Raw genomic sequence first — 27,478 nt, forward strand, 5'->3', positions numbered from 1 at the left:
CTGACTGTTGGAATACAACTGAGAGAGGGTGTGAAGAGAGGACAAGCAGCTCTGAGAGAGACCAAAGCAGAGCTGGGGAAAGAAGCAGAAAATGTGAGGGATAGAGTTTCAACTGGAAACAGACCAAAGGCAGTGAAAACAGAAAACCAGAAATGAGGAGGAAATCATTTTGAACTTCTGAACAATGCCCTGTTATAGCCTTCCCAGAGTTAAGTACCAGGGAGCCCAGTTAGTCTTTTGTGGAACTGGCTGCTCCTCCAGGGAACATCTCGGGGGGCCTTGGAAACCAGAGCAAGTGGCTCCCTGAGTTCATCCACACTCCAGTGTGGCTACCCACCTGTACTCAGCAACTAGCAGAGAAGTCACCTAAGATGCCCTTTCATTTTGTAGTAAAATTGAGCATTTGATATTTTTAAACATATAAATAATACAAAATCATAGAATACAATAAATAAATACAATAGTTTAAGCATTATTTTTCTCTCTAATTTGCAATGAAAGGAACTGCTATTTTGCAAGCTTTTAGCACATGAAATTCTCTTGAATACAGTGATCAGTCACACACTATATAAGATTTGCCTTAATGAAAACAAGAAACATAAAATACAAGCTTTAAATGTTAACATTGTATTTAGCTACTTTTTATTGAATCAGGCATGAATCTAGAAAATAATTTCTTCTAACAATGACAAGCAGTAAATAAATTTTAAATGATTGGTGTAATTGTACATGATTTGAAGCTCTATGTAGTAGAACTTTCTGTGATGATCGAAATTTTCCTGTTACATATTGCTGCTGAACAAATAAACTATGTTGAGTATAACTAAGAAAAGGATTTTTTAAAATTTCTTTATTGATTAAGGTATCACATATTTGTCCTCACCACCCCATTCACATCCCAAACCCCTCCCCATGCATGCCCCCACCTCCCTGTTTTCCATGACTACTGGTTAGGCTCATATACATGCACATAAGTCCTTTGGTTTATCTCTCCCCCTTATCTCCACCCTCCCCCACTTTCCCTCTGAGATCTGACAGTCTGATCCATGCTTCCTTGCCTCCAGGTCTGTTCTTGTTCATCAGTCTATGTTGTTCATCATTTCCTCTAGATGAGTGAGATCATGTGCTACTATAAATACACTTATAAGAACCAAAAATGAGACAAGCAATAATGGTTATGCTGAGGATTTTAAAAATTTGTTTAATGCTAATTAACTTACATGTAGGTAGCCACACTATTTTCGTAACTTGGTCATTATGCTCATTATACTTATTCATTCATTTTTTTTTCTTCACTTTCCTCTATAAAACTCTGAGATCTGTAAGGACACCTAATATCTTGTACATTTTCTAACACAGAGCATGTTCTTCTTCTTCCTCCTTTTCCTCTCTCTCCTCCTCCTCCCCCTCCTTTTCTCTCTCTGTCTCTTATCCCCCCCTGTTCCTCTCTCTCCCTCTCTCTCCCTTCCAAAGTTTATACTTATTTACTTAAGTACTGATACTAACAGTCCACTCATTCTTGCCTTTTTAAAAAAAAAATATTTATTTACTGAATATCTACTGAATACACATTGTTATAATAGGTTCTGTGTGGAATTCACAACACACATCATCATTTTGAGTTCATGTCTTGGTGATCTACTCCTGGTGTGTATCACATGGAGAGCCACACACCTTGCACACTTGATAAGTGCCTGTTTCAAACCACAGCTGTATTAATAATTTTTCCCCCATCCTTTCACCCTTAACGATATTGAATATGAAAAGTCCATAGAAAGTTTTTTGGTCTATAATAAATTCAAGAATTCTCCTTAAGTTTCTACAATGCCAATTATGTTTAAATAGTAAATTAAATATAAGTTCTAATCCATTATTCTATTGAATGTGGATCTCATTGATTCTTACTCAGAATATACTATTAAAATAACTTCACACTGGTGATGTACTGAGTGACAGTTTGACAGCTTGAAATTCTGATGCGGCATGCATATCTCTTGCATAACTACGTTTAAAGCTCTGTTTTGCATATTTACAACCTTGCAGCATGCTGAAATTACAGCAGGGATCTAAGATTTAATTGTAATTGAGAACATAAATCCTCAATTTCCATAGAATTTAATTAAACACTTCCATTGACTTTACACTTCTGCTTACCTATCAAGGTCTGAGTTTACATGATCCTGGTAGTAAAATCTAAAATGAAATGGACAGCCAGAAAGACTTTATTTGATCAGGTGGTGTCAATTAAGTATATGGTGTAAAAAAATGTGCCACATTAGAACAGAAAATGCTTGATATTTTATAATGAGCAATTTTTAAACAGAATTTAATGAAATTTTGCAATCTTTCATCTCCACTGAAATTAGTGCCAACAATGAAATAAATGGGTAAATTAACATATATATATATATATATATATATATATATATATGAACTAATATCTGCTCATATAACACAATAAAAGCAGAATGACAAAGGGAAGAAAGCAAGAATTTAAAATATAGTAAACTGAAAAAAGAATCACCTAGAGTCCAAACAGAAGGATTCTGTTTCCCTCAGACCACATCTCTGAATGTTATTTTTTTCCCCCCTGAAAAAAGCACCCTTGAGACTCTATTCTATATAATAAAACCCTAATATGCAAATTGACCAAACAGCAGAATAACCAGTTGCTATGATGCACACTGACTGCCAGGGGGCAGACACTCAACACAGGAGCTGCCCCCTGGTGGTCAGTGAGCCAGAAGCCAGGCTCACTGCTGGCAGGTGCAGTGGTGGTGGTGGGTGCCTCTCCCGCCTTCGCAGCAGTGCTAAGGATATCCTAATCCATCAGTCAAACATCCCCTGAGGGTTCCCGGACTGTGAGAGGATTCAGGTCAGGCTGAGGGGACCCCTACCCCCAGTGCACAAATTTCAGAGGGCCTCTAATGTCATAATAAGGAAAAAAAGACTGCTGTGTGTCTGAACCTGTTTTTAAGGAGGTGTAATTGTTATATTTTATAGAGTGAATTATCCAACCATTGAGGGGATTTACTTTTGCCTTTCACAGTGCCCAGTACTTATTAAATGGTCAGTAAATATTTGGTTGAATAAATAACAGTTATGGAGTCTATGTTATAGGTACTGATAGTACCTAAAGTAATCCTCTCTATATATTTTCTTCATTACATGGTTTACTTGTCAAACTTTTATTAGATTATTAGAGGCCCAGTGCACAAAATTTATGCACTGGTAGGGTCCCTAGGCCTGGCTAGCGAACAGGGCCAATTGGGGCCTTCCATGTTGCCCCCTGATGGTCAGCACATGTTATAGCAAGCAATTGAACTCCTGGTTTCCCAAACTCCCTTGGGAACAATTTGCATATTAGCCTTTTATATATATAGATGTCATCTTTGATGACAAGTAGAAGCAAAATGTCTAAGGCTCCACAGTTTCAAAAAGAACAATATCTCACTTGGATTAAATTGTGTAATGAGTAGTATATGAACTCCCCAATTCTTTGATAATGTTAAAACAGAGAAGGGGTTAATGGCAAGTACTGATTATAGTTTTCAAGGATAATGAAAGTAATACCTGATTTTGTAACTTTGAGACTGAAAGTGTATCTCCACAGATTTATCAGAAGCACTAGAGAAGGTTCCTGAGAAACTTCTATGACTCTGTGGACAAATGTGTTTCCTCAAACTTGTTTTGGTAGTATGCTGGTGTTCAATTTCTTAGACATCTCCATGGCAAGTGTTAAATATACCAGTTGGTACAGCCACCTTGAGCCTTTTCTTTTCTTTTTGTTTCTTTTCTTTTCTCTTTGTCAATCCTTACTAATGATATATTTTCCATTGATTTTGAGAGAGAGAGAAAATGAGAGAGAGAGAGAGAAAGTCATCGATGTGGAGACACATCGAATAGTAGCCTTCTACACATGCCCTGACCAAGGCCTAGGGATGGAACCTGCAACCAGGTATGTGCCCTTGCCTGGGAATTGAACCCATGACTCTTCAGTGTGCAGGCCAATGCTCTAACCATTGAGATACACTGACCAGGGTATTGCACCTTTTCTTAAGGAGAGAATACAAAGTCTGGCAAATGAGTGCTTTCCTTCTTCTGGGCTTACAAATTTGGAGGAAAGGAGAATTGCAAAGATTAAATTTAATATGAAAGTAGTTTGGGATATTTTTAATTATGGAAAATCTACTTGAGACAGTTAAATGGAATATTCAACAATATTTTTCAACAGGTGCAGTTTTGGTATTATTTGTCTCAGCATTCACATCTCTCGGTTTTTACAAGAACATCACTGGATGAAAATTTGCAAAAGCAGGCTGAGCTAATTGGAATCTCCAAATTTCAATGGAGACAAGCAAAAATCAATCTCTATGCAAAGACTGGAGAATCTAGTTTGCCTTTTCAGGTAAGCACATACAAATTAATAAAACTCACCAGAAGATTCCCATTTAATGTTAATCCTCTCAGACAACTATTAGCACATATATCCCTTTGACATCAATAAAGCCAGCACATTCACAATCAGGAATGAGTAGAGAGATTATCTTGACTAAGGGCTCAAGAATGATCTGTGGAAGCACAGCAAAGGTGGGGCTAAGACCTTAATAAGATGGCAGAGATGAGAGTAACTTAGAAAAAAGTTCTTGTGTGTGTGGGTGTGTGTGTGTGTGTGTGTGTGTTTAAGTGTGGATGATGGATTATTTGAGATAGTGAAGAAACCTTACTTGAGCTATATTCACATTTTAATCCTGTTGCTCTGTTTTTGTTGCCCAATAATATTGGAGATTTTTTTTTCAAAATCTTTGATGTCATTTTCTTGGTTAACAATAAAAGAAGGTAACTGCAGCTTATCAAATGAGTGCCCCAACATTCACCCGCTGCACGTGGCTCTCTTCTGGATGATGTTTGAAATTAGTTACTTTTGAACTAGGTTCAGAAACTAAGTAGACTGTAGTGGAAAATGCAATGCCTTCAGAGTCAGGTGGTCTGAGTGCTGATCTCAGCTCAGTTCATTGTTTCCTAAGTGATTATGCATGTTTCATCTTTGAGCTTCAATTTCCCAGCTGGTGAAATCCCAGTGGTAGTCAAAACAACATGTTAGGGGATTCTGGATAATGGAGAAAGAGTTGCCACAATAGTGGCCGTGAACATAAACTCTGGAGTTGAGATTTCAAATCCAGGTATAGAATCATAGGGATGTTGCTTAGTCCCTCTGCCTTTCTGTTTCTTCCTCTGAAAGTGTGTGTGTGTGTGTGTGTGTGTGTGTGTGTGTGTGTGTGTGTGTGTGTATGGGGGTGGTGGTGGTGGTGGTATGTGAGATGGTCATTGTTAGGGTGTTAGGGGTCCTTGAGACTTAACACACCTCATTTGTCCTCATTTTGAATCAACTGAGATAAATATAAAAGTCAAATAGCTAAATATTTTAGAAAAGATGGCTTTAGAATCTGCAGCCAAATATTTAAAATAATACCTTACCTCAGAATAAATAGATTCACTCAGAGAACAACCAACTCTGCTAGAGAAGGACTAGACTCACATTTTGGGGGACACCTTTTGTCATTATCCAGGGATAATATCAGAGAGCCTGCCTACTGAAGACGGGTTGGCTCACAAAAGGAGGGTTGAATGAGAGACAAAGAGGATGAGTTGAGATCACCCTGCTTATTCTGTTAACACCTCCAGTCAGTTAAATCTGCCTCCTCTGAGGGTAAAGAGTAAGGAGTCCCTAACAGCAGTGCTGCTTCAGGGAAGTCCCTACCCAAGGAAGCAGGAGGAATAGGGAATAGAATGGGTACTATTGGTATTATACATTAGAGTTATTGGGGAGATTAAATGATTTATGATTTACACCCGTAAAGCACATGGAAGAAATCTGGCATAGAGTAAACAGTGAGCTATTACTGTTGCTGTGGTTATTACCTGAACACTGTCTGGGAATGATAGACACTCTGTAAATGTTAGTATTCTTTATTTAGAGGACTGTCCTATTGACCAGAAATCTAGACTCAATAATTAGAGGCTTTTTCACATAGTTCTCAGGGATTATATATGATTCCACTCCCAAATCTAATGGTAAAAAACACTATGAATCTATAAACTTTTAATTGGAAAACATGTTATAAAGGCCAGTCATGGAATCATTTTCATGTCTATGTCTATTACATGTGACAAGACAAAATCAGAACAATTTAAAATCTTGCCTCATTTATTTATATTCTATATAAAATTTTTAAATTAGGTCTACTTTTAGTTAGAATTAAACCATTAAGATCATTCAGAGTCTATTGTTCATTGACATTATTGGGAAGAAAACAGAATGTCCTTTTCTACACAACAATACCTTCACATGAATTTTTAAAGCAATTTTATCCATAATTGTCAAAAGATGGAAGCCACCAAGATGTCCTCAAGTGGGTGAATGGATAAATAAACTGTGGTACATCCAGATAATGAAATATTATTCAACGTTAAGTACAAATGAGCCATGGAAAGACTTGGAGAAACTCTAAAATGAGTATTGCTAAGCAAAAGAAGCCAATGTGAAAAGGCTATAAACTGTATTATTCCAACTATATTACAATCTGGAAAAGAAAAAACTCTGAAGACAATAAAAAATCAGTGGTTGCCAGGGTTCAGGGGAGGCAGGGGAAGACAAGAGGGTTTTTAGGGCAGAGAAAACATTTTGACAATATAATGATAGATACATGTCCTATACACATTGGTTCAAACCCATGGAGCCATAAAGCAAACATGGACTTTGTGTGATTATGATAAGTAAATCAAGTCTATCAATTGTAGCAAATGCCCCACTCTGGTGGGGGATATTGATAATGGGGGAGTCTATGTTTCGGTGGGGCCGGAGACATAAGGAAATCTGTACCTTCCCCTCAGTTTTTCAGTGTACTTAAAATTGCTCTAAAAGTCTTAATAATATAATAATAAAACAAAACAAAAACCAGAATGTCCTGTTAGTACTAGCTGTTTGAGAAATATTATGGGTTGAGACCAAAGGCATTTTTTTCTAAGCCTGGAGGCACTCATTAACCTATCATTGTCATTGAGGAGTTTCAGCATTGTGTAGTTTTCTATCTCTTTTAATATTTTTATAGGATTTTAGTTTTTGTTTTGCTCTGATTTTCAGTACAAATTGAGACTACTCTATTATCTGGGGAATATTAACTAGTTTGTAGATTCACTAGTGATTTGATAGGATTTTATAATTTGAAAGCAAGGTATTTGTGATGTTTTCTAAAGCAGGCTTGTCCAACTACTCTTTCTCCCTTTATCCTCTTCCGAGGGGGCTCAGCACCACATGTGGGCTATTCTCTCTATCCATTTGGGGCCTCCCATTCATCACTAATCACCTTCAGCTTGATTGTGATGTCTTTCAAAGGGAGGGAATGGTCTTGATTCTTGCTAAGCCTCAGCCATGTTTAATTCACCCCAGAGAAGGTAAGGGTTTGCTCCTTCTTATTCCTATTACTTGGCTATATTAAAGGTTTGTTTTAGAGACTACAAGTGAGTAAAACAAAACAAGAAAATCTCCATTAGCTTTCCATTAAGGATAATCAGCCACAATTTAGAAAGTTAAAATTTGGAAGGCAGTATGTGAAAAATGAATTTAGAGGGAAAACTTTACCTGACCAGAACTATGTGAGGTATTTAGGCAGTTCTTTTAGTGATGGGTTTGATTTACAGCCATGCCTCCAAACTTCCTCAGGAAATCATGTAATACATCCCATATGTATTAGATTAACAGACAACTCTGAACTATTCAAATTTCAAAACCCAGCTGGCCCCAAAGACTTTAGATAAGATATCATGGGCCTGTGTTAACAATCTGGTGTGAATCAGTCCAGATTTTATACACAGAAACACACGCAGAGACAAAAACACACAATACATAAATATGCATAGTCACACACACACACACACACACACACATATATACAGTATTATTTAATACATACTAATATAAATATCATTAAATATTTCAAACAAATAGAAGACACAAAGTGAGGCAAATACCCATGTACTCACATGTCAGAATTAACTAATGTTAACATTTTCTTTGCTTATAATACTGTTTATTTTCCCATTAAGATGCAACTTTGTCCTCTTTGCACCTCTTTTTATCCCATTTCTTAACCTCTGCAGGAAAAAAAAAGCTAATGTTATGTTGGTTTTAACCTGATTTCTCTAAGTATATATTCAAAAAATATGGACATACGCATGAGGATTCTAGCCAGGCTCTACTTCATTATTCTATCAACAGCACATGGAAAAGATACTATACTTACAAATAGTTAATATAGCTTTTAAATATTTGAATATTTAAAGTTTATCTTCTTGGATATAGTCATTTTTGGCCCTTTAAATTTAATGGACTGAATCCTTTAAGGGTGACCTTAGTCATCACCTGGCCTTTAGTTCAATGTGACTAAACTCTGAACATATTTATACAACATAATCCTATCCAATCCAGATATTGGAAAGGAGAAAGGCATAGACTCTATGACCTCGTGTTCCCTTGTAGCCAAGAAATTCTGATTCACTGTGGTCCTTTTGATGTCTCCTGTACTAGTAGACATCACAACAGAGTGCAATCTGCTTTGATTTCCTTAGGAAATAAGCACCCTGGTCAGGCAGGGCTTTCATGCTTCCTGGAGGATCAGGGTTAGACTTACATTTATTCTATATGAACAGCAAATTAACAGCTGTTCAATATTCTCTCCATTTCCTGAACAGTTTTTACAGGAAGCATGTAAGTCACATAGTTAATAGTATTCTTTCCAATATGTTTTAGCTTGTCCTGTTCACATGATATATTCAGCTTTTTACACAAATACATTGATTTAATTTAGGATTTCCCCTCTAACTGCTGTTCTTAGTTTTAATATCTGAAGTTGACACTTTTTTCTGAGTACTGGCCATTGATTTCCAGTTGATCTACTTTCTTTGAGTTTCCTATTAAAACATAATTGTGTCATATTTTAGATTTCATTTTAAAATGACCCTTTTGTGAAATTTTCTACAGTGATTGATATCATGTTCACTTTTTATCATAGTCAATGATAGAAATCAATAACAATTTCCTGACATTATTTGAGGATTCAGTAAGATTTATAATACAAAGGAGAAGGCTGGATTAGTCTCTGTAAAACTGCTGTGTCCTCAGCCTTCTTAATCCAGGGCTTTCTTAAATCTATTTTGCTACGTAGTTTTGTTCTGCAGCATTTGCTAAAGACTGATTATCTCCTTATTTCATTATAGTGATGCAATATAGCATAATCATTAAATGGCTCCGGTTCCATATTTTTCTTACTAAATGTCTGACCTCCAACCAATTACTTCAAGTCTCTAAGCTTCTGTTTCCTTTGCTTTAAAATGAAGGCAAAAATAGCATCATTTTTCACAGGGTAAAGACAAGTGAACATGCCTGGTGTGTAGAAAGCTCTAAATAAAAGTTAGCTCTTGCTCTTATTATTGATACCACCATCATTCAAAAATTACTGTATTTCAATTTCTCTTCTTAATATCTTTCTGTTTTCTAAATTGCCCCTTAGACTTATATTTATTGTCCTTATTATTCATTTTTAAAACATCAAAGAGCCAAAATCTAAATACGCTAGTTGAGTGTTTTTCTGGAAAAGCTTCCCTTAGTTTTGTAGGTGTGCAAAGTAATCCCTTGATTATAAACATCATTTACAAATTGTGATTCCTGGAAGCAAAAGCAAGAAATGATTTTGCTCATTCATGGTATAACATAATTAATTAATTAAAACAAATTTTAACAAGATCCTGAGAAATATTAGGTCTAGTAATAATTAATGTCGTTTTCTAATACTTTTTTTAAAAATCGAATTTATTTAAACAATACAACAAAATTTAATCAACAATATAGTTGCCATTGTTTTCTACTACTTGTGCCCAATGCTCAGGAAGCATTTTAATCCCTCTGTTGTAAAATTCTTGTGATTTTGATGCAAAAAATTCGGTCAATGCATTTTTGAGGCATTCTTCATTATTAAATTTTTTTCCAAGAAGAAAGTTTTGCAAAGAACAAAACAAATGGTAATCGGAAGGGGCAATATCAGGAGAATATGCAGGTTGAGGGAGAACTTCCCATTCCAACTGGCGCAGTTTTTCAGCAGTGATTCTTGCAGTATGTGGTCGTGCGTTATCGTGGTGAAGAATTACGCCCTTCCGATTAATCAGCGCGGGTTCTTTTTCTCTTAAAGCTTGGGCTAACCTTCCCAATTGGGCACTATACACTGCACTTGTAATGGTTTGGTTAGATGGTAAAAGTTCATAATGAAGAATTCCTTTAAAATTCCACCAAACACACAACATCACTTTTTTCGCATGCAAGTCAGGTTTTGGCGTGGGCTGCGGAGCCTCATTTTTGTCCAACCATTGAGGCCACCTTTTCAAATTAACATACAGCACCCATTTTTCATCTCCGGTAACAATTTGCTCTAAAAACGGCAAACGGTTTTGACGAGAGAGGAGCGAACTGCAAATTGTGACTCTTTGATTACGATTGTTGTCGGTCAACTCATGAGGAACCCATTTTCCAAACTTTTGGACTTTGCCAAGTGCACGCAATTGATTGGAAATTGTTTTTTGTGAACAATTTAAAGTTGTCGCAAGCTCTTGTTGGGTAATTTGAGGATTTTGCACCAAAAGAGCTTGAAGAGCTTCTTGATCAAAATTGGACACATGGCCTCGACCACTCTTGTCATCTAAAGAAAAATTTCCCTCGCGAAATTTCTCAAACCAACGCTGGCATTTTCTGGCGCTAACTGCATCTTGACCAAGAGCACTACAGATGTGTTTTGCAGCCTCACTTGCTTTTCTTCCTAATTGGAACTCGTAAAGCATGCAGTGCCGAATATGCTCTTCATCCGCCATCTTCTTAGCCCTAGTTCTGCAACAAAAACCAAACCAAACACAAACTTTTTCAAGCAAAACTTGTTAATTGCACTTCACACGTTCTGTAGATACCACGTGTTTGAAGGTTATGTCAATACAAGTCAACGCCAAGCAAGATTTTAAACGAATGTTAAAAAACTAAGTATTACTAGACTTGATAGTTATAGAAGGGAAAGACATCTACATACAATTTAAAGTTTAAGTTTTCAAATTGCCTTGAAAATCTTATGAAATGAGGTTTTCAATCTTTCTTCATCCATGGTTGACCATTTCTTTCAGCAATCTCTTTTTCATTTACTGATTATTAATAGGTACTGTCTTTCCCAAAGGGAGCTGCTTTGGGTTACAAATAAAGATATCAGCTTGGTTAAAACAACCAATTAAAAATAGGAATAGCTAATATGATTTTGAAATAATCAGATGAGGTTTTAATTAATCATAGATCATTTCATAGGCTTAAATTTAATTATAATACAAGTTAACAAGAAGAGGTGTAGATAATTTAATTCTATTTTTATTTGTTTTGAAAGTTGTTTTATCCTTACATTTTAATAAGAATATCTAAAAGAGTCTAGTGGTTTCCTTCAGGCAAAATGATAAAACCATAGTTTATTTTATTTTTAATATATTTTATTGATTTTTTACAGAGAGGAAGAGAGAAGGATAGAGAGCTAGAAACATCTATGAGAGAGAATCATCGATCAGCTGCCTCTTGCACACCCCCTACTGGGGATGTGCCTGCAACCAAGGTACATGCCCTTGACTGAAATTGAACCTGGGACCCTTCAGTCTGCAGGATGAGGCTCTATCCACTGAGCCAAATAGGTTTAGGCGATAAAATCATATTTTAAAGACCTACCCCATAATCCCACTTCAACTCATCCTAGGGCCCATCCACTCCATGTAAAGAATAGTATCATGCACCTCTGTAGGAGAACAGAGAATTGCCCATTTATTCTGTATTTTATCCAGCTTTTCTTTGGGCAGTACAGGACTTCAAAAGTGGTCATCAACAAATGCTTATCTAATAAGTCTAAAGAATTAAGCATCTATATTTTAATTAACTTCAACCAGAAAGTATTATGATAATGAATAAAATGAAAATCCTTTCAAAATTAAAGTTTTCAAAAATAAATTACAATAACTTAATAATGTTAACCATAGAATATTTCACAATTTCAATACCTGTATTTCATTTGTTAAAATTCATCTATAAAACCTGTTATTATTTTCTGCCTCTTGGATGAAGGCCACATTTCTCAGTTGGTTAATATATTTTTATATTACAGAAACCAGTTTTAAATAGAATTTTTAAAATTATGTACATCTTATTATAAAATATCAAACTTATTATACACTCCTGACCACAATCACCTCCCATCATAGTCCTTATCTTGAGTTAACTATAGACACTATATTTTTATTTTTACTTCTATATCCTTCCTATGTATGTATAATGATGTATGTACCATGTATATCTAGAAACCCATTGTGTATTTTTAGCCTAATGGTATTATTACTGGGAATATGGGCTCTTGGTTATTAACTTTTCAAAGGAAAGGTTCCACAATAAGTCCAGGTGATTTTTTGAGAATATGATTATTAAAGCTGAGGAGAGAGAAACAAAGGAGAGGCTTAAGATAGAAGAGGCAATATTATATAAGTAGGACTGAGCTAGGCAGAGCTGCCTTGCCTCTTTGGAAAGAAAGTCACAGGGGAGAAGTGAGCCAGCTGGGCTGTGTGAACTCAGGAAACAAATTACAGGGGCACAATAAGGGCCCTTGGAGAAAGAAAGCAAAGATATGTTCCTTAGGAAAGAAGCGGGGAAAGGAGAAAGTGTGCTCTAAGAGAGAGTGTGTGCACTAAGTCCTTGGTTTTTATTTGTTTTCTAAAGGCAGGAATTTTAAGGGAGTTCTTAGGGAAGGAATGCAATAGAATATTCCTAGTTTTCCAGGTGTATCCTTCCAGGGTCCTGGTGTCTACTGATTGGTTGGCACCGGGGCAAGTAGTCATCAGTCATCACAGCTGGTCCTGATGTCAGCCTTGGCTCTCTTCATCTGATTGTTGCTTTTCTGGGCCTGGAGCTGAAAAACAAATGAGGCCTAGATGTTTTCTCTAGTTTAGCCAAAACTCTATCTCTGAATCCAATAGACCTGGAACTTTGTTCCTAAGATTATTTGATGCTGACCTGAACCTTATTGTCCTGAGGGCTTAATACTTTAGCCAGTGATCCTGCAAGGGAGCTGGAGGCAGGTGAGGCAGGGTGCTGGATAGGGCCAGTTTGAGTTAGCCATCTGTTTCAGTTTCTCCATTCTACTTACCAATAAATTTTCCAAGCTTCTTACTATCCTGACTCAGTATCATAGTAGGACTTTTTTTGTAATTTATTTTATATGCAGAAGCACATATTGAAGGTCTTTCCATATTAGCAGGTAGAGATAGATTAATGTTAGCCAGCATAATAACCCATAGTTTATATTACAATTAATTTATTGACTCACATTTGAATTATTCATATTTATTTGTTATCAAAACCAGCGTTGAAATAAATATTGCTGCACAGGCCTTCATGTGTATGCCTAGGAATGTCTCTCTAGCATAAAGCCTGAAAAGTAGGATTAATTTTTGTAGTCTTTGCAATTTTTCTTTCATTTTTTTATTAAGATTGTAGAATAACAACAGAATAATGTGACTGACTAATAAGAAGAAAATTAATTATATCAGTCATTATTCAGTGTTAGAATAAATTAAACTTAAATAGATGCTTTGGAATATGAATATTACTTATTGCTGTATAGGGTTATAGATTGTAGACTTTACCTCACTATGTAAATTATGTATATGTATACATACTACATATAAGTATTTAAATATTCTGATGTGAAAATGAATCATTGTTTCCAGCAGACGCATTACAAATGAATTTATATCTCAATTAAATTGAGTTGTAAACCACACAGTTGATTATCCCAAAGAGATAATTTTAAATACATGTGACTTTTAATAGCTCTAATGGGAAGGCAATCCTTCAGTGCTAATGAATGTTACAACTTTTAATTGAAACTAAGTTACCTAAATTACTAAGATTACATAAAATGCTATCAAAACAGTTGTGACTATTAAATTATAACTTGAATGTTATGGTCAAAACATTTTTCTAAAATTAGATAAATGCAAATGAGCTTCTCTCTACACAAAAACATTTGTTTTTATGGTATATTTTTAATAATTTGTCTTTCTGTAATTATAGTTAATTTTAGAAGCTACTGTTTTATCATCAAATGCTTCAGTTGCCCTAGATGACATCAGTATATCCCAGGGATGTGAAATTTCACATATGTCACTGCCAGGTACCAGCATCGTAAACAAAGGTAAGTTAATCTCCTGGTCATTGTAATTTTAAGCTTTGGAGTAACTAGTTCTTCTTGATATCTACACCAATAAAAGAGTAAGATGCAAATTGACTGTACCTTTGTGATGCCAGCCAGCCAATCAGGAGTGGGTACAAAGATGGTGTGTTAATTTGCATACTCAGGCACTGTGTGACTGGGCGGGGCAGGACACTGGCTTCATTGCCATGGTGACGATGCAGGCATTCTGCACCACCTCAGCCACTCAGGGCCTCTGGGCAGTGTGGCATGGCAGAAAGGCAGCTGCAGGATGGGGTGAAAAGGCAGATCCAGTAGGAGTGAAGGCAGTGCTGGCAGCCAGAGGAAGGAAGGCCCATTCTCGCACGATTCCTGTAGTCAAAATATAACATACATTAGAGTCCTTCAGTAATATAATTCACTAATACTTAGTGCCAAATGTGGGTTAAATCACATGTCCTTGAAAACTAAACATATATATTTTTTAAATATTTTTTAAATATTTTTTTATTGATTGAGGAGAGAGAGAGAGAGAGAGAGAGAGAGAGAGAGAGAGAGAGAGAGAGATCAACCAGTTGCCTCTTGAATACACCCCTCCAGGGGCTCGAGCCCACAACCTGGGTATGTGCCCTGATCAGGAATCGAACCATTGATGTCCATTACACAGGATAATGCTCAACTAACTGAACCACAGGCTAGGGCTATTTATTTATTTTTATTTTTAAAATTAAATTTATTGGGGGTGACATTGATTAATAGCATTATATAAGTTTCAAGTATGTAATTCTATAATACACCAACTGCATATTGCCCTGTATCCTCACCACCTTCCATCACCATGTATTTGACATACTTTACCCTTTTCCATCTCCTCCTACCTCCCTTACCTCTTGTAATCATTAAAGTATTGTCTGTGTTTATAAGTTTTTGTTTCTTTGTTTTATTTGTTCATTTGTTTATTTCTGTTTTATATTACACATATGACAGAAATCATGTGGTCTCTTGTTCTTCTCCGTCTGACTTATTTTGCTTAGTATAATTCTCTCAAGATCATCCATACTGTCACAATTGGCAATATTTTATTCTTTCTTATGCTAAGTAGTATTTCATTGTAAATATTTATCATATCTTCTTTAACCCATCATCCATTGAATGACACTTAAGTTATTTATATGTCTTGGTACTGTGAATAATGCTGCAGTGAACATAGGCATACATATAGCTTTAGGAATAAATGTTTCCAGATTTTCTGGTGGTTACCTAGTAGTGGGATGGCTGAGTCATATGGTAGTTCTAGTATTCATTTTTTGAACAATCTTTGTACTGTTTTCCAAAATGGCTGTACCAATTTAGATTCTCACCAGCAGCACAAGAGTTCTCCTTTTTCTCCACATCATTTCCAACAGTTTTTATATCTTGTCTTATTGATAATATCATTTCTAACATGCGGGAGGGATATCTCATTGTAGTTTTGATTTGCATTTGCTTTATAGCTAGAAAGGTGGAGCATCTTTTCATATATCTGTTGACCATTTGCGTGTTTTCTTCAGATCATCTGTCCATTTTTTAATTGGATTGTTTGGGATTTTTGTATTGTTGTTGTTGAGTTGTATGAGCTCTTTATATATTTTAAATATTAGCCACTTATTGGAGGTATTGCTTGCAAATATTTTCTCCTATTCAGTTAGTTGCCTTTTTTGTTTTGTTGCTAATTTCTTATGCTGTGCAGTAGGCTCTGATTTTACATAAAAATATATTTAAAAAAAAAAGTAAAACTATGGTATGTCACAAACTATACTTCACTCTGTCTTCCAATGGTATTCTAAACTTTAAGCTAAAATTGTCAAATATAGGTATTTCAATTTAAAAAATTATGAAAGAATTTTAATTATTTGTTTGTTTTAAAACACATCTTTAAAAATAATTTCTATTTTAATTTTGTTTGGCAATTAAATTTTATATATAATATAATTCATGTTTCAGAATCACCTAGGATTTAAAAAATATATATTGTTTGGAAAGTGACTTAAGGCTAGCCAGAATTTTAAATCTTGATACTAATTCTCTGTGTAAATTCAAAACATAATATCTATTATATATAAAAGGCTAATATGCTAATTGTCCATTGGGTAGTGACATCACATAGCCCATCTTCCTCTCCCTAGCAACGACTAGCCTCCTTGCATTTTCTTCAGCCCAGAAACACAACTTGCTTTTGTCAGGTGCAAACATTTCATGCTTTAACCAAATGTCTGTGAAGCGTTCTCCCATGCCTCATCTCATTTTATCCTCACAGAAGTCCTGGCGTAGGTAGATAGGCAACTCAGTGGAATTGTATTTTCTTTTCATCAGCTGAAAATACAGAGATTTAGAAATCTTAGAAACGTGACCTTACTGAAAAGAAGTAAGAAATGGTGGACCTTGAAAATGACTTCAGGCTTTCTCACTGCACAGAATATAGTGAAACACTGCCGCAGTTAAATATTTTACCCTTTGTTCTCCCTGCATGATCTACAATAATAATCTGTTTTGTGTTGATATTTACTGCTGTGTTGCTGACAATTGCCTGAAAGAGAAGTTGGATTGCTTTACTGGGCTGGAAAAAGTTTAGCTAAATCATAAAGCAAGTTTATTCTATATCTATAAAAGGCTAAGTTTACTTGCACAGGCTCAATACATATAAAACTCTTGCTGGTGCAAATTGCACACATGTATTTCCATCTGTCATTGTTGATCATGAATTTGGTTGATACTTCTATTATATAGAAAGAGTGAATAATGATATTAAAATATTTCTTCTAATTAATTTTCTTTCAATGTGCATGAATTCGTGCACAAGGCCACTAGTTTTTACATAATAGATGGAGTTTGGCTAATTCTTTGACTAAATATTTTATAGAGAGTTTAAATTAAGGAAATATGATCATAAAATGGATTTTTTAAAATAGTCATATTGGCATTTTTGAAAGTCAAGTAGGCATTTTTGAAAGTCTAACCATTATTTATTTACTTATTTACTTATTTTTAAAAATATCTTTTTATTGATTTCAGAGAGGAAGGGAGAGGGAGATAGAGAGATAGAAACATTAATGAAGAGGGAGAATCATTGATTGGCTGCCTCTTGCACACCCCATACTAGGATCTACCGGTACAACATTGTTTAGGTTGGAAGATACTAAAGTTATTAAGTGAGCACTTGCATTCAAGTCCTATATTGATGATGCTGACTTCTCTAAATACAGTCTTTCCAACATGATTGCTATGGATGAAACTGCAGTGTTTATGGGCCAATCATCTCAAACAATTGAACAGTGGGGTGCCTCCTTAGTATACATTCCCTCCACTGCTTATGAAAGTGCACAGGTTTCCTGTATTTTTGGCAATTCCTCTGGATGGCACTAAAGTCCCACCTTTAATCATTTCTAAGGCAAGAAGGAAAAGATTGAACGTGTCTTGGGTGTTTTTATTCTTGAAACTGAAAAAGCCTGGGCCACACAAGAAGTTATAAGGAAGTGGGTTGATTTGATGCTGCCACTTATTATGCCAGGGAGCTAAAGAGGTCTGCTAGTCTGGGATGCAGCCAGCACTCACCACACTAAAGACATGAAGACATTTCTTCACGAAAGAAAAATAGATCAGATAATGATTCCCGCAGGAATGAAGCTATCTCCAGACTCTTGAAATTGCAATAAACAAGCCATTCAAGGACAATTTGCACATGGAAATTAATGACTACATTGAAAATAGAATGGAGAGAAATCAGCATGGAAACTTTGTGAAACCTAAACTGCAAGAAGTTATGACTTGGGTGAAGAATTCATGGGAGAAAAATCACTGACAGTTGCATTGCAAATGCACTGCAAGCAGGCTACCTTAACAAGAAGTATTCATTTAAAGACAGTGCTATTGCTAAACATGAGATATTTGGTCCACTGATTCTAAAAGAAATGGAGTCACAAGAAATTCACCAGGAAATTCAGGAATTGGGTTGTTATGATGATGTTCTAGAAGATGATGACATGATTGTCATTGAATAAATGAGTAAATTCTTGATACTGTAGGATTCACAGTTTGTCTGGTTTGTGTTGACAACTACTGTACTACGGTACCATATACAGGTAATAAATTTCCTTTATTTTAATTTAACAATAAATGTGTTCCGTATTCTTCTTCATGGAAAAATAAGACATCCCCTAAAAATAAGACCTAGTGCATCTTTGGGAGCAAAAATTAATATAAGACACTGTCTTATTTTCAGGGAAACAGGGTCATATATATTATAAAAGGCCTGCGGTCGTAACGCCATAATGACCAATGACTGGACTCATCAGGAGGTGCATTGATGGATCCCTACAGCGGTGGGTGGGACTCTGGGTATCAAATGATATCGAGTGCTGGGCTTCTAGTAAAAGCATAGTATGCTAATTAGACCAGATGTCCTTCTGTATGAAGCCAGGGATGTGAGGTAAGCCCAGGTCCGGGATGCCTGCTGGAGGCTGGATCAAAGCCTGAGTCCGGGTGACAGAGGGAAGCCGGTGCCAGAAGCCAGAGAAAGAAAGACCCATTTTTGCATGAATTTTATGCATCTGGCCTCTAGTGCATTTATAACTAGCATTCTTCCTCATTAGTGGAATCCCATTTTCAATGCAGGCCATGTGCCTCACAAACCTATATTCTTAAGCACATATTATTAGCCTTTTTATCCTTTCCAGGTCATCATTAAATTAAGAATAATACTTGCCAGAAATGAAGAGTTGCTCTTATGATCAGTTTGAAGCCAGACATAAAAAAATCACTTTTGGAGGTGAACTCATGTTCTTACTTAGGTCCCTTAGAGATCAAATAATAACGTAGTTAATTCTATATAAAAGTTTAAACAATTAATGTCCTCAAAATAACAACAAAACTGAATCCATTCTCTTGAGTTATTATTTCTTTAATCACATTACATTTCATAAATCTGAATGTACTGAATTGCCTTCAATTCCTATAGGATGTTTCATGGAATTAAAATATTATTTTCTAGACATGAATAGAAGAAGATCACTATTTGGAAATGGGCTCATGACCACAACTGAGTTAAAAATTAGCAAATAAACTCCAATTCTCTAGAGTATTTATTTTCATTTCGTTGCCTGCTTTTTTTTTTTTTTTTTTTTTTTTTTGCAGAGCTAATTCTATCCTGGGAATCTGTTTACTCATAGAAATGCTAATTCTTCATCCCGTTTTTATGAACCTATGCATTAAAGATTCTGGTAGTGAGTAGGGATGAGATAAAGGCACAGTGAAAAATTAAGAGGAGTAAGGATAAGAGTCTTTTGTCTCTTTGTAGCAAAAAGGAGAGAAGGAAGTACATTGATTTTAAGCGAATCATTTTGCCTTGAACTAACCAGCATATCAATTTCCCCACAGAGAACTTAATTGCTTGAAAAAACAGATGTTTTCTGTAAGCTGAAAAAGACAATACCACCCACAGAATTTCTATTCATAAATAATAAATCCTCCTTAAAAAGAACATTAATATTCCAGAATTTAAAATATTTAATATTTTGATGCAATTTATTCTAATTTTCTCATTTTTATGAACATTGCTAACTTAACTTGATTTGTTTTTCTTTTAGATAAGACTGATAATGGCCACAGAACAGTTATTAAATGACTTAAGAAGTAGGTTTTCAGTGCCTCTGAAATATCTTCAAACCTTTTAGTAAAAAACACACTAGTATATTTTAATCAATTTTGGTAAAAGAAATTTTAAAAAGTTATTGGATTAAAAAAACACACACACAAAAAAAACACCAAGTTTGGGATGCCTGGAGATTTTGTCATTTTGTAGAATGTTGAAAACCTTGGATAATTTTGTGATAGGCCATTAGACAGAACTGAGCAGAGCTAGGGATATGGGCCAGGTACAGAAAGTCACCAGGGTGAAGAGCTCAGGTGCCTACCAAAGAGCAAAACTGGGAAAAGAAGCACTTCGGCCCAATGTAACCTTTCTTCTATTAGCATATCGCTATTAACATGTGGTTTAGACAGCCTGGCCTTTCATGTCACTGTTCAGGCAGTTCAGACCCTCCTCTGACCTTTCCTCTCCTGGCATGTTGCTAGTTATGTGGGTAACACCTCCAGGACAAGGAGGTTTTGGCCTCCATCAGATCCTCCATCTAAGCCTCGTTGTGTTGCAGCTCCAGGTACAGAAAAGGAGCCAGGCCAATTGGGGTGATGCCACTGGTGACATTAGGACCAGCTGCATTGATTAATGATCCTCTACTCCGGCACCAACTAATCAGTAGAGGCCAGAACTCTGAAAGGACACACCTGTAGGGTTGACGAATATCCTATTGAGAGCATTCCCTGGGAAGGTCTTGAAAATCCTGGCTCTTAAAAGCCCTTAGGACTTTGAACCCAGTGTTACTGTCTTTTGGAGCACACCCATATCACTCTCTCCCTCTCCCTCCTCCCCTCCCCCCCCCCCCCCCCCGTGCATTTTTCTTGTCTATTTCCTAAGCTCCAAGGGCCCTTCTTTTGCCTCTGTAACTTGTTTCCTGAGTCCATATCTGCCAACACTCACTTCTTCTACCCCTGTGACTTTCTAAATAAATGTTCTCTTATAGTTTGAGTCTTTACTCTGAATTCTTTCTTGGCCATTACTCAAGTAATAAGATTGCTGAACCAAGGTTTGGTCTGACTCTACCAGTCTAACACATGGTGCCATTTTTGCTGCCGCCAACAATTTAAGTGAATTTATATTCATTTCTACATTCATTAATTGCAACATAAAACTATGATTATTTAAATTGCAATCTACTTGTACAGGTTTCAAGGAGTCCCTTTCTCCCTCCTTCCCCTCATCTTTCATTTCTTTCTTATTTGGACAGTTAAAAATACCATACACTGATAATGATGTTAAATTAAGTGTCTACAATATTTATTTATGATAACTGTAAAACTGAAGAATCTACACTGCAGGGCAGATATAATATCTCTTAGCAGAACTTCCTTTGTCCTTCATACCCTAATAGGGAAGGCTGAAGGTAAAGGGCTGATTTCCATTTAGGCCTGGTAAAAACATACGGCCTGGTAAAAACAAAATTCATGCCAGAGTGATTTATTGGGTCGACAGCTAAGTAATTGCGGATTTTTTAAAGAAAATCAAAGACAATTTTTTCATGGAACTAAATAACTTTATTCTGTAATGTATTGCCCATTTTGATCAATGACCTTTTGCCATCTTTCAGGCAGCATCATAATCCCACGTTCAAAAAACTTCTGGTTTTTATTAGCAAAAAACTGAATCAGGTACGATTTGACATCATCATCATTATTGAAATTTTTACCATTCAAGGAGTTTTGTAAAGATCGAAACAAAAAGTAATCAGATGGTGCAAGGTCAGGACTATATGGTGGATGTGGCAAAACATCCCAACCAAGCTCCATTAATTTTTGCCGAGTGACCAAAGATGTGTGTGGCCTTGCATTGTCATGATGGAATACAACACCTTTTCGATTTGTCAATTCGGGCCGCTTTTCTTCAACTGCATTGTTTAATTTCGTTAGTTGTTCAATGTAGACATCAGAATTGATCGTTTGGTTGGGTGGTAAGAGTTCAAAGTAGACAATTCCTTTGTAATCCCACCAAACTGATAACAAAACCTTCTTTTGATGAACATCAGCTTTTGATGTTGTTTGAGTTGGTTCACCTGGCCTGCTCCACGATCTTTTCCGCTTGATATTGTTGTAAACAACCCATTTTTCATCGCCAGTTATCAGTCGTTTTAAAAATGGATCATTTTCATTACGTTTCTTTAGCAAATCGCAGCTGCTAATGCGTTGAGTTAACTGTGATTCTTTCAGTTCGTGAGGAACCCATGTATCGAGTTTTTAAACATAGCCAAGTTGTTTTAAGTGATTTTCAATGCATGTATGTGATACATGAAGCTTCTCTGCAATCTCACGTGTTGTACTGTGACAGTCCGAATTGATTATTGCTTTGATTAGGGCGTCATCAACTTCAACTGGACGACCAGAGCGTTTTTCATCTTTGAGTGAAAAATCACCAAAACGAAATTTGGCAAACCAATTTTGACACTGCCGTTCTTTTAAGGCTTCGTCACCATAAACAGCACATAACTTTTTATGAGCTTGCGATGCGTTTTTCCCTTTGAGGAAATAAAAAAGCAAAATATGACGAAAATGTTCCTTTTGATTTTCCATTTTTTAACGAACGCCAAACGAAAACTACAAAACAGATCAAAAAACTTTTTTTACTGATTAACAGCTGAATAGCCAACTATCAAATAACAAAATGTGTTTTACATTTGTACTACGTCTGCAAACCTAAAAATTCAACTGAAGCCATCTATGTGTGAAACCCGCAATTACTTAGTTGCCTACCCAATATAATGGGTTTATGTTGTTATTTATGAAGAACTTTGACAAATAATCTGTTTTCATTTAAGAGAATGTTTCAAATTATTTGGGTCTATGAGCTCTCAATTCCAACTTGGCATCAGTAGGACAAAACCTAAGAAAGTTTGGGGTCCTGTGAGGGAGACAGAGAGCAGAGTGCCCAGGTATGTTCAAGCAATCTCAGCATTCTGAGACGTTTGTTTCCCCTGCTCAGGCTATTTGAAGTCAGTATGCGACTGTCATCACTTTTAAGCACATCTCTTTATTTTTCTTTGCTTAAAATTGTTAATTTGAATGATTTCTTTAGGATAGGCACTAAAATTGAATTTTTGTTTAAATGGTTATTTAATGACATAGTGCATTTCACCTTTTTTTTTTCTTTTTTTGCTGAAGGGTTATTATGTTAATAAGCAGTCATGCCAGCAATGTAGAAGGGTTCCAGCTTACATTTTTATTAAGTGTAAATTGGTTAATGAATAAGTTATTGTGGTAAAAAGATATTATTTTTTTGTTAATAAGCTGGATTCTTATTTTCTTCTTCATATTGTCCTCAAATTAAACCTTAGATATTGTTTTCCAGTTAAAAAACACACACAAAACCTCCCTTGACAGAAGTAATTGTAAAATATTGGAAAGGAACGTTGTTTCTGGTGAAGGCTTATCATTTCTGTTACATAAAACCAAGAAGTGGAGAATAGATTCCATTCATTCTCATTTATGGAGCCATTGATCACTGAGGGAAAAAGAGAAAAATATTTCTGTAGACAAGTATAAGACCATATGGTAAATAACCCATGATATTTTTATCAATCTTTGCTGTAGACAGTTGTGCTTTTGGATTGAAGAAAGTTAATTCGGTAGAGATAAAACAATAGATAAGATAGTAGAGATTAAAAAATACAGGATTCTTCTTTTTTAGTTAAAAATTCTATTGAGAATATAATCTGAGTATTTAATAAGAAAGTTTTTTTTATGATCACTTAAGATTAAATTTCAATAACATATTGTATCTATAAAGAAAGTAAATTTTTTCCATACATTATTTTGAGCACATTTTGGCTTTTATTTTTCAGTAAGATCATTGTTCTTCTTTACTCTAAAATTATAAATTAGAAGTCTAAGTGTCTTTTTGTTGTTTGTAAGCTCATTCTACACCAGTCCTCCCTTCTCTCATATTTACTACTCTTGTTCATTTTGTTTCTGTTTTCAAGTTAGCAAATTATCTGATGAGAAGTATAAGGAAGTAAACTTATTTTCCCCTATTCAACACCAAGTTTTCTTAGAAAACAATGTCTTGTTGCCTTGCAGAACTTTATTACTGTTGATACTGAAATTTACATCTTCTTCCAAAGTTGATGTAAACCTCTCTCTTTGGAGTATATATAGATTTAAAGATACCACAAAGACCATATGATAATATAAATACTACCACACGCTTATAAAGCATGTGTTTTGTATCTAAAATTGTCTGAGATGTATTTACACATAGTAACTAACTTATAGTTAGGGAGGCCCAAGGAGAATGAAATTCATGTCCCTTACTATGGTCAAATATTTAGTTCAGAGTGGAGGTGAGAGTGCAAAGTGAATCTCAGGGTTGATTTTAATTTTGTCACTAAGTTTTCCAGGGTGATTAAATTTATAAGATTCTCAAGTAATGCAAACCTCTTCACACTTATGGGCATTCATAAGAAAGGCTTTAAAAAATAAGTATTTAGTATCTGCTAAAAGTGTATAGTATATACAAACATGTTTGGAATATTTGCCATGCTATGTAGTAGTATACAATTTAGATGAGAAAATAGAAAATACATATAAAATATAACTAAGAGAAAAAGCTAGTTTTGCACCATTAGCAATAAGGAGGGTCTAAGATAGGAACGGATAGAAATCTGAGATAAGAAGCATGGAAGGAGGCTTAATGACAAGTTTGGGAATAAAGATATTTCTTAACTTGAATTGGAAATTCCATAAGGCCCTTGGAGCAGAATTTTAATTGCAGAACCAAATTGTTGATAAAAATAAGAGTGAGGTAATTAGCTAGAACAGTTTTTACCTGGGGAGTTAATTGTTTACCACTGCGGTAAAGGAGTGGGTATTTTTGGAGGGCACCTGGAGAGATAGGGCAATACCTTGTGATTAGTTCATTCATTCAGTAAATATTTAACAAGTACTATATTTGGCTCTATAGCTGTTACAGAGTGAACAAGGCATATATAGTTCCAGCCTTCATAGAGATACCAATCTAGTGGGGAGAACTATAATACAATAATAAATACATTCGAGTTTGTTGAGAGTTATGTGGGAGTTACAGGAGGGTATGTGATAGTTATAGATTCATCCCGTGATTAGCCCTAGTGTGGAGATATCAGGATTTTTTAAATTGTTCATAGTATTACAGGTGATCCTTTTGCCCCCTTTCATCCATCCCCTGTTCGATCCCAGTTAGTTTTTATTGTCCCATAGTGTCACTCTTTTATTATGTAGGACTAGAGGCCCAGTGCATGGAAATCATGCACTGGAGGGGGAAGTTCGTCAGCCTGGCCTACTCCCTCTCACAGTCTGGGAGCCCTCAGGGGCAAGAGGTGACCTGGAGATCAGGGGAAGACAAGGCCCCATCACATCTCTGCTGTTGCCACTGCCCGCAGTGCAAGTCTTCACTGGCTCTGGTTACCTGAGCCTCAGGTGGCCCTGTGCCTCATGCTGGCTCTGGGCTTCTGGGGGACTGAGGGGACTGGTGAACTTTGGAGGCAGGTATGCAAAGTGGCTGGGTCTGCCTGAGGGCAGGCCCGGCCTTGCCATGCACCAGTCACCCTGGCAGAGCTGATGGGACTGGGCGCCACCAACTTGTGGGCAGGGCAGTCAATTGGCATATTCCCTCCTTATTGTCTGTGGGCACCACCATCTTTTCAACACCGTGAGGTCAATTAGCATATTCCTTCTTTATTAGATAGGATTTTAAACAGTTGTTTGTTTGTTTGTTTTTTAACAAGAAAGCAATGGGTTGGAGCAATAATTATTAGATTATTGACAGAAATAAAGTAATTAAAGCTTTAATATTGCTGGGGTTTACCAGGAAGAAAATGTAGAGTAAGAGGCAAATTTTAAAAATAAAACTCTGACATTAATTACACCACTTAAAGTTTTCCATTCCAGATAAAGAATGCACATATAATTAACACTGCTTTGAGGTAATTCATATATAATTATAAATAAAGAATTATAAAGATCAAATATTGAACCCAAAGAGACTCACAATTCGTAAACTGTGTCAAAAGTAAAATCTATTTAAAAATTAGGAGTGGATGTGCTGGTAAGTAACTCAGCAAATTCAACTCTGTAATAGAACCAAAAATTTGATAAATAATATTTTATTTTGGAAAAAGAAAGGTCATAGATTCTTGCAACAAGTGTGCATTGAATGTCTGCTATGTGGCAGAAATTTTCTAATATCTCACAACATGTAAAACAGACAGACATCCATCTCTTCTTGGAACTTGCTTCTAGAAGGGAAGTAACTGAAACTATAATGAATGAGTAAATGGCATACTCTTTTTGAAAGGGCATGTGGTATAGAAATAAATAAAGCATGTTTTGCTTTCACAGGAAAACTGAGGGAAAGATAAGGAGTTTTCCTATAGACTCCAATCTACAAACATACATAGCTTCTCCCATTATTAATATTCCAATTGATAAACTTACACTAATACATCATAATCACCCCAAAACCATAACTTACATGTGAGCTCATTCGGTGTTGCACATTTTATGGGTTTGGTCAAATATATAATGACATGTACCCATCATTATGGTATCATACAGAGTATTTTCATTGCCATAAAAATCCTGTGTGCTTCTCCTGTTCATTGCTCCTGCACCCAGAATTGCTCACAACCATAGATATTTTGACTGTCTCCATAGTGTTGCCTTTTTCAGAATGTCATAATTGGAGTAATATAGTATGTAGCCTTTTAGCTTGACTCCTTTCACTTAATATGCATTTAAGTTTCATCTGTGTCTTTTCATGGCTTGATAGCCTATATCTTTTTAGCACTGAATAATATTCCATTGTATGGATGTGCCATCATTTCTTTATCCACTCATCTACTGAAGGACATCTTGGTTGCTTCCAAGTTTTGGCAATAATGAAGAAAGCTTCTATAAGCACTCATTTGTACTTTTTTAATGGACATATAAAACCTTTTCAATATCTTTGGGTAAATGTTAAGAGGCTCTTCCTGTATATTTTAAGTCTTTTTGCAAGGTCCATATTATCAGTCCAGACTTCCTCTTTGTCCAGTTTGTGTTTATCCCTATAAATGAACCTCTGTAAGGATAATCTGAAATCATCAAAAAAGTTATAAGACAGTGAATATGAAATGAGACAATGTCTGATTCTGGATTTTTTTTTTAACCTCACACGATTCCTTGGCTCCTCCATGCCTAACTCTCCTTTGCTTGAGTGACAAAGCTCTAAAAATGACCAAAAAAAAGTGTTGGGTGATGGAACTATTTGTCATCCACCAAATAACCCTAACATCTTTTCCCCCAGGTTAGCTACTGAAATTATTTTTACATAACTAATTGAGGTCCCAAGGGTGATTTTACATAAAATAATTGAAAGCTGCTATAGAGTCATTTGCTTTTCTACTCATAGCTATAAAATAGTGGTGTGTAATTTTTAGAAATTCTGTGTTGGCATCCTGTTATGAATATAATAACTTCTAGCCCAAAACTTGGTACATAATAATACCTGAGTAAAT

At 35.7% G+C, this 27,478-nt stretch overlaps 1 protein-coding gene across 1 annotated transcript in view; it reads left to right on the plus strand.

Annotated features, from left to right (window-relative positions):
* The window catches only part of MALRD1 (MAM and LDL receptor class A domain containing 1), a gene marked incomplete at its 5' end in the record, with an annotated part of 553,418 nt that overhangs the window by 103,355 nt on the left and 422,585 nt on the right, over window positions 1-27,478 (plus strand). The window contains 2 exons of the mRNA XM_084867858.1: window positions 4,235-4,408; window positions 14,189-14,309. Coding sequence (XP_084723984.1) covers window positions 4,235-4,408; window positions 14,189-14,309 — 295 coding nt within the window. The remainder of the gene's footprint in view (window positions 1-4,234; window positions 4,409-14,188; window positions 14,310-27,478) is intronic.

Source organism: Pipistrellus hanaki (assembly GCF_964339955.1).
Source record: "Pipistrellus hanaki genome assembly, chromosome: 1".
NCBI lineage: Eukaryota > Metazoa > Chordata > Mammalia > Chiroptera > Vespertilionidae > Pipistrellus > Pipistrellus hanaki.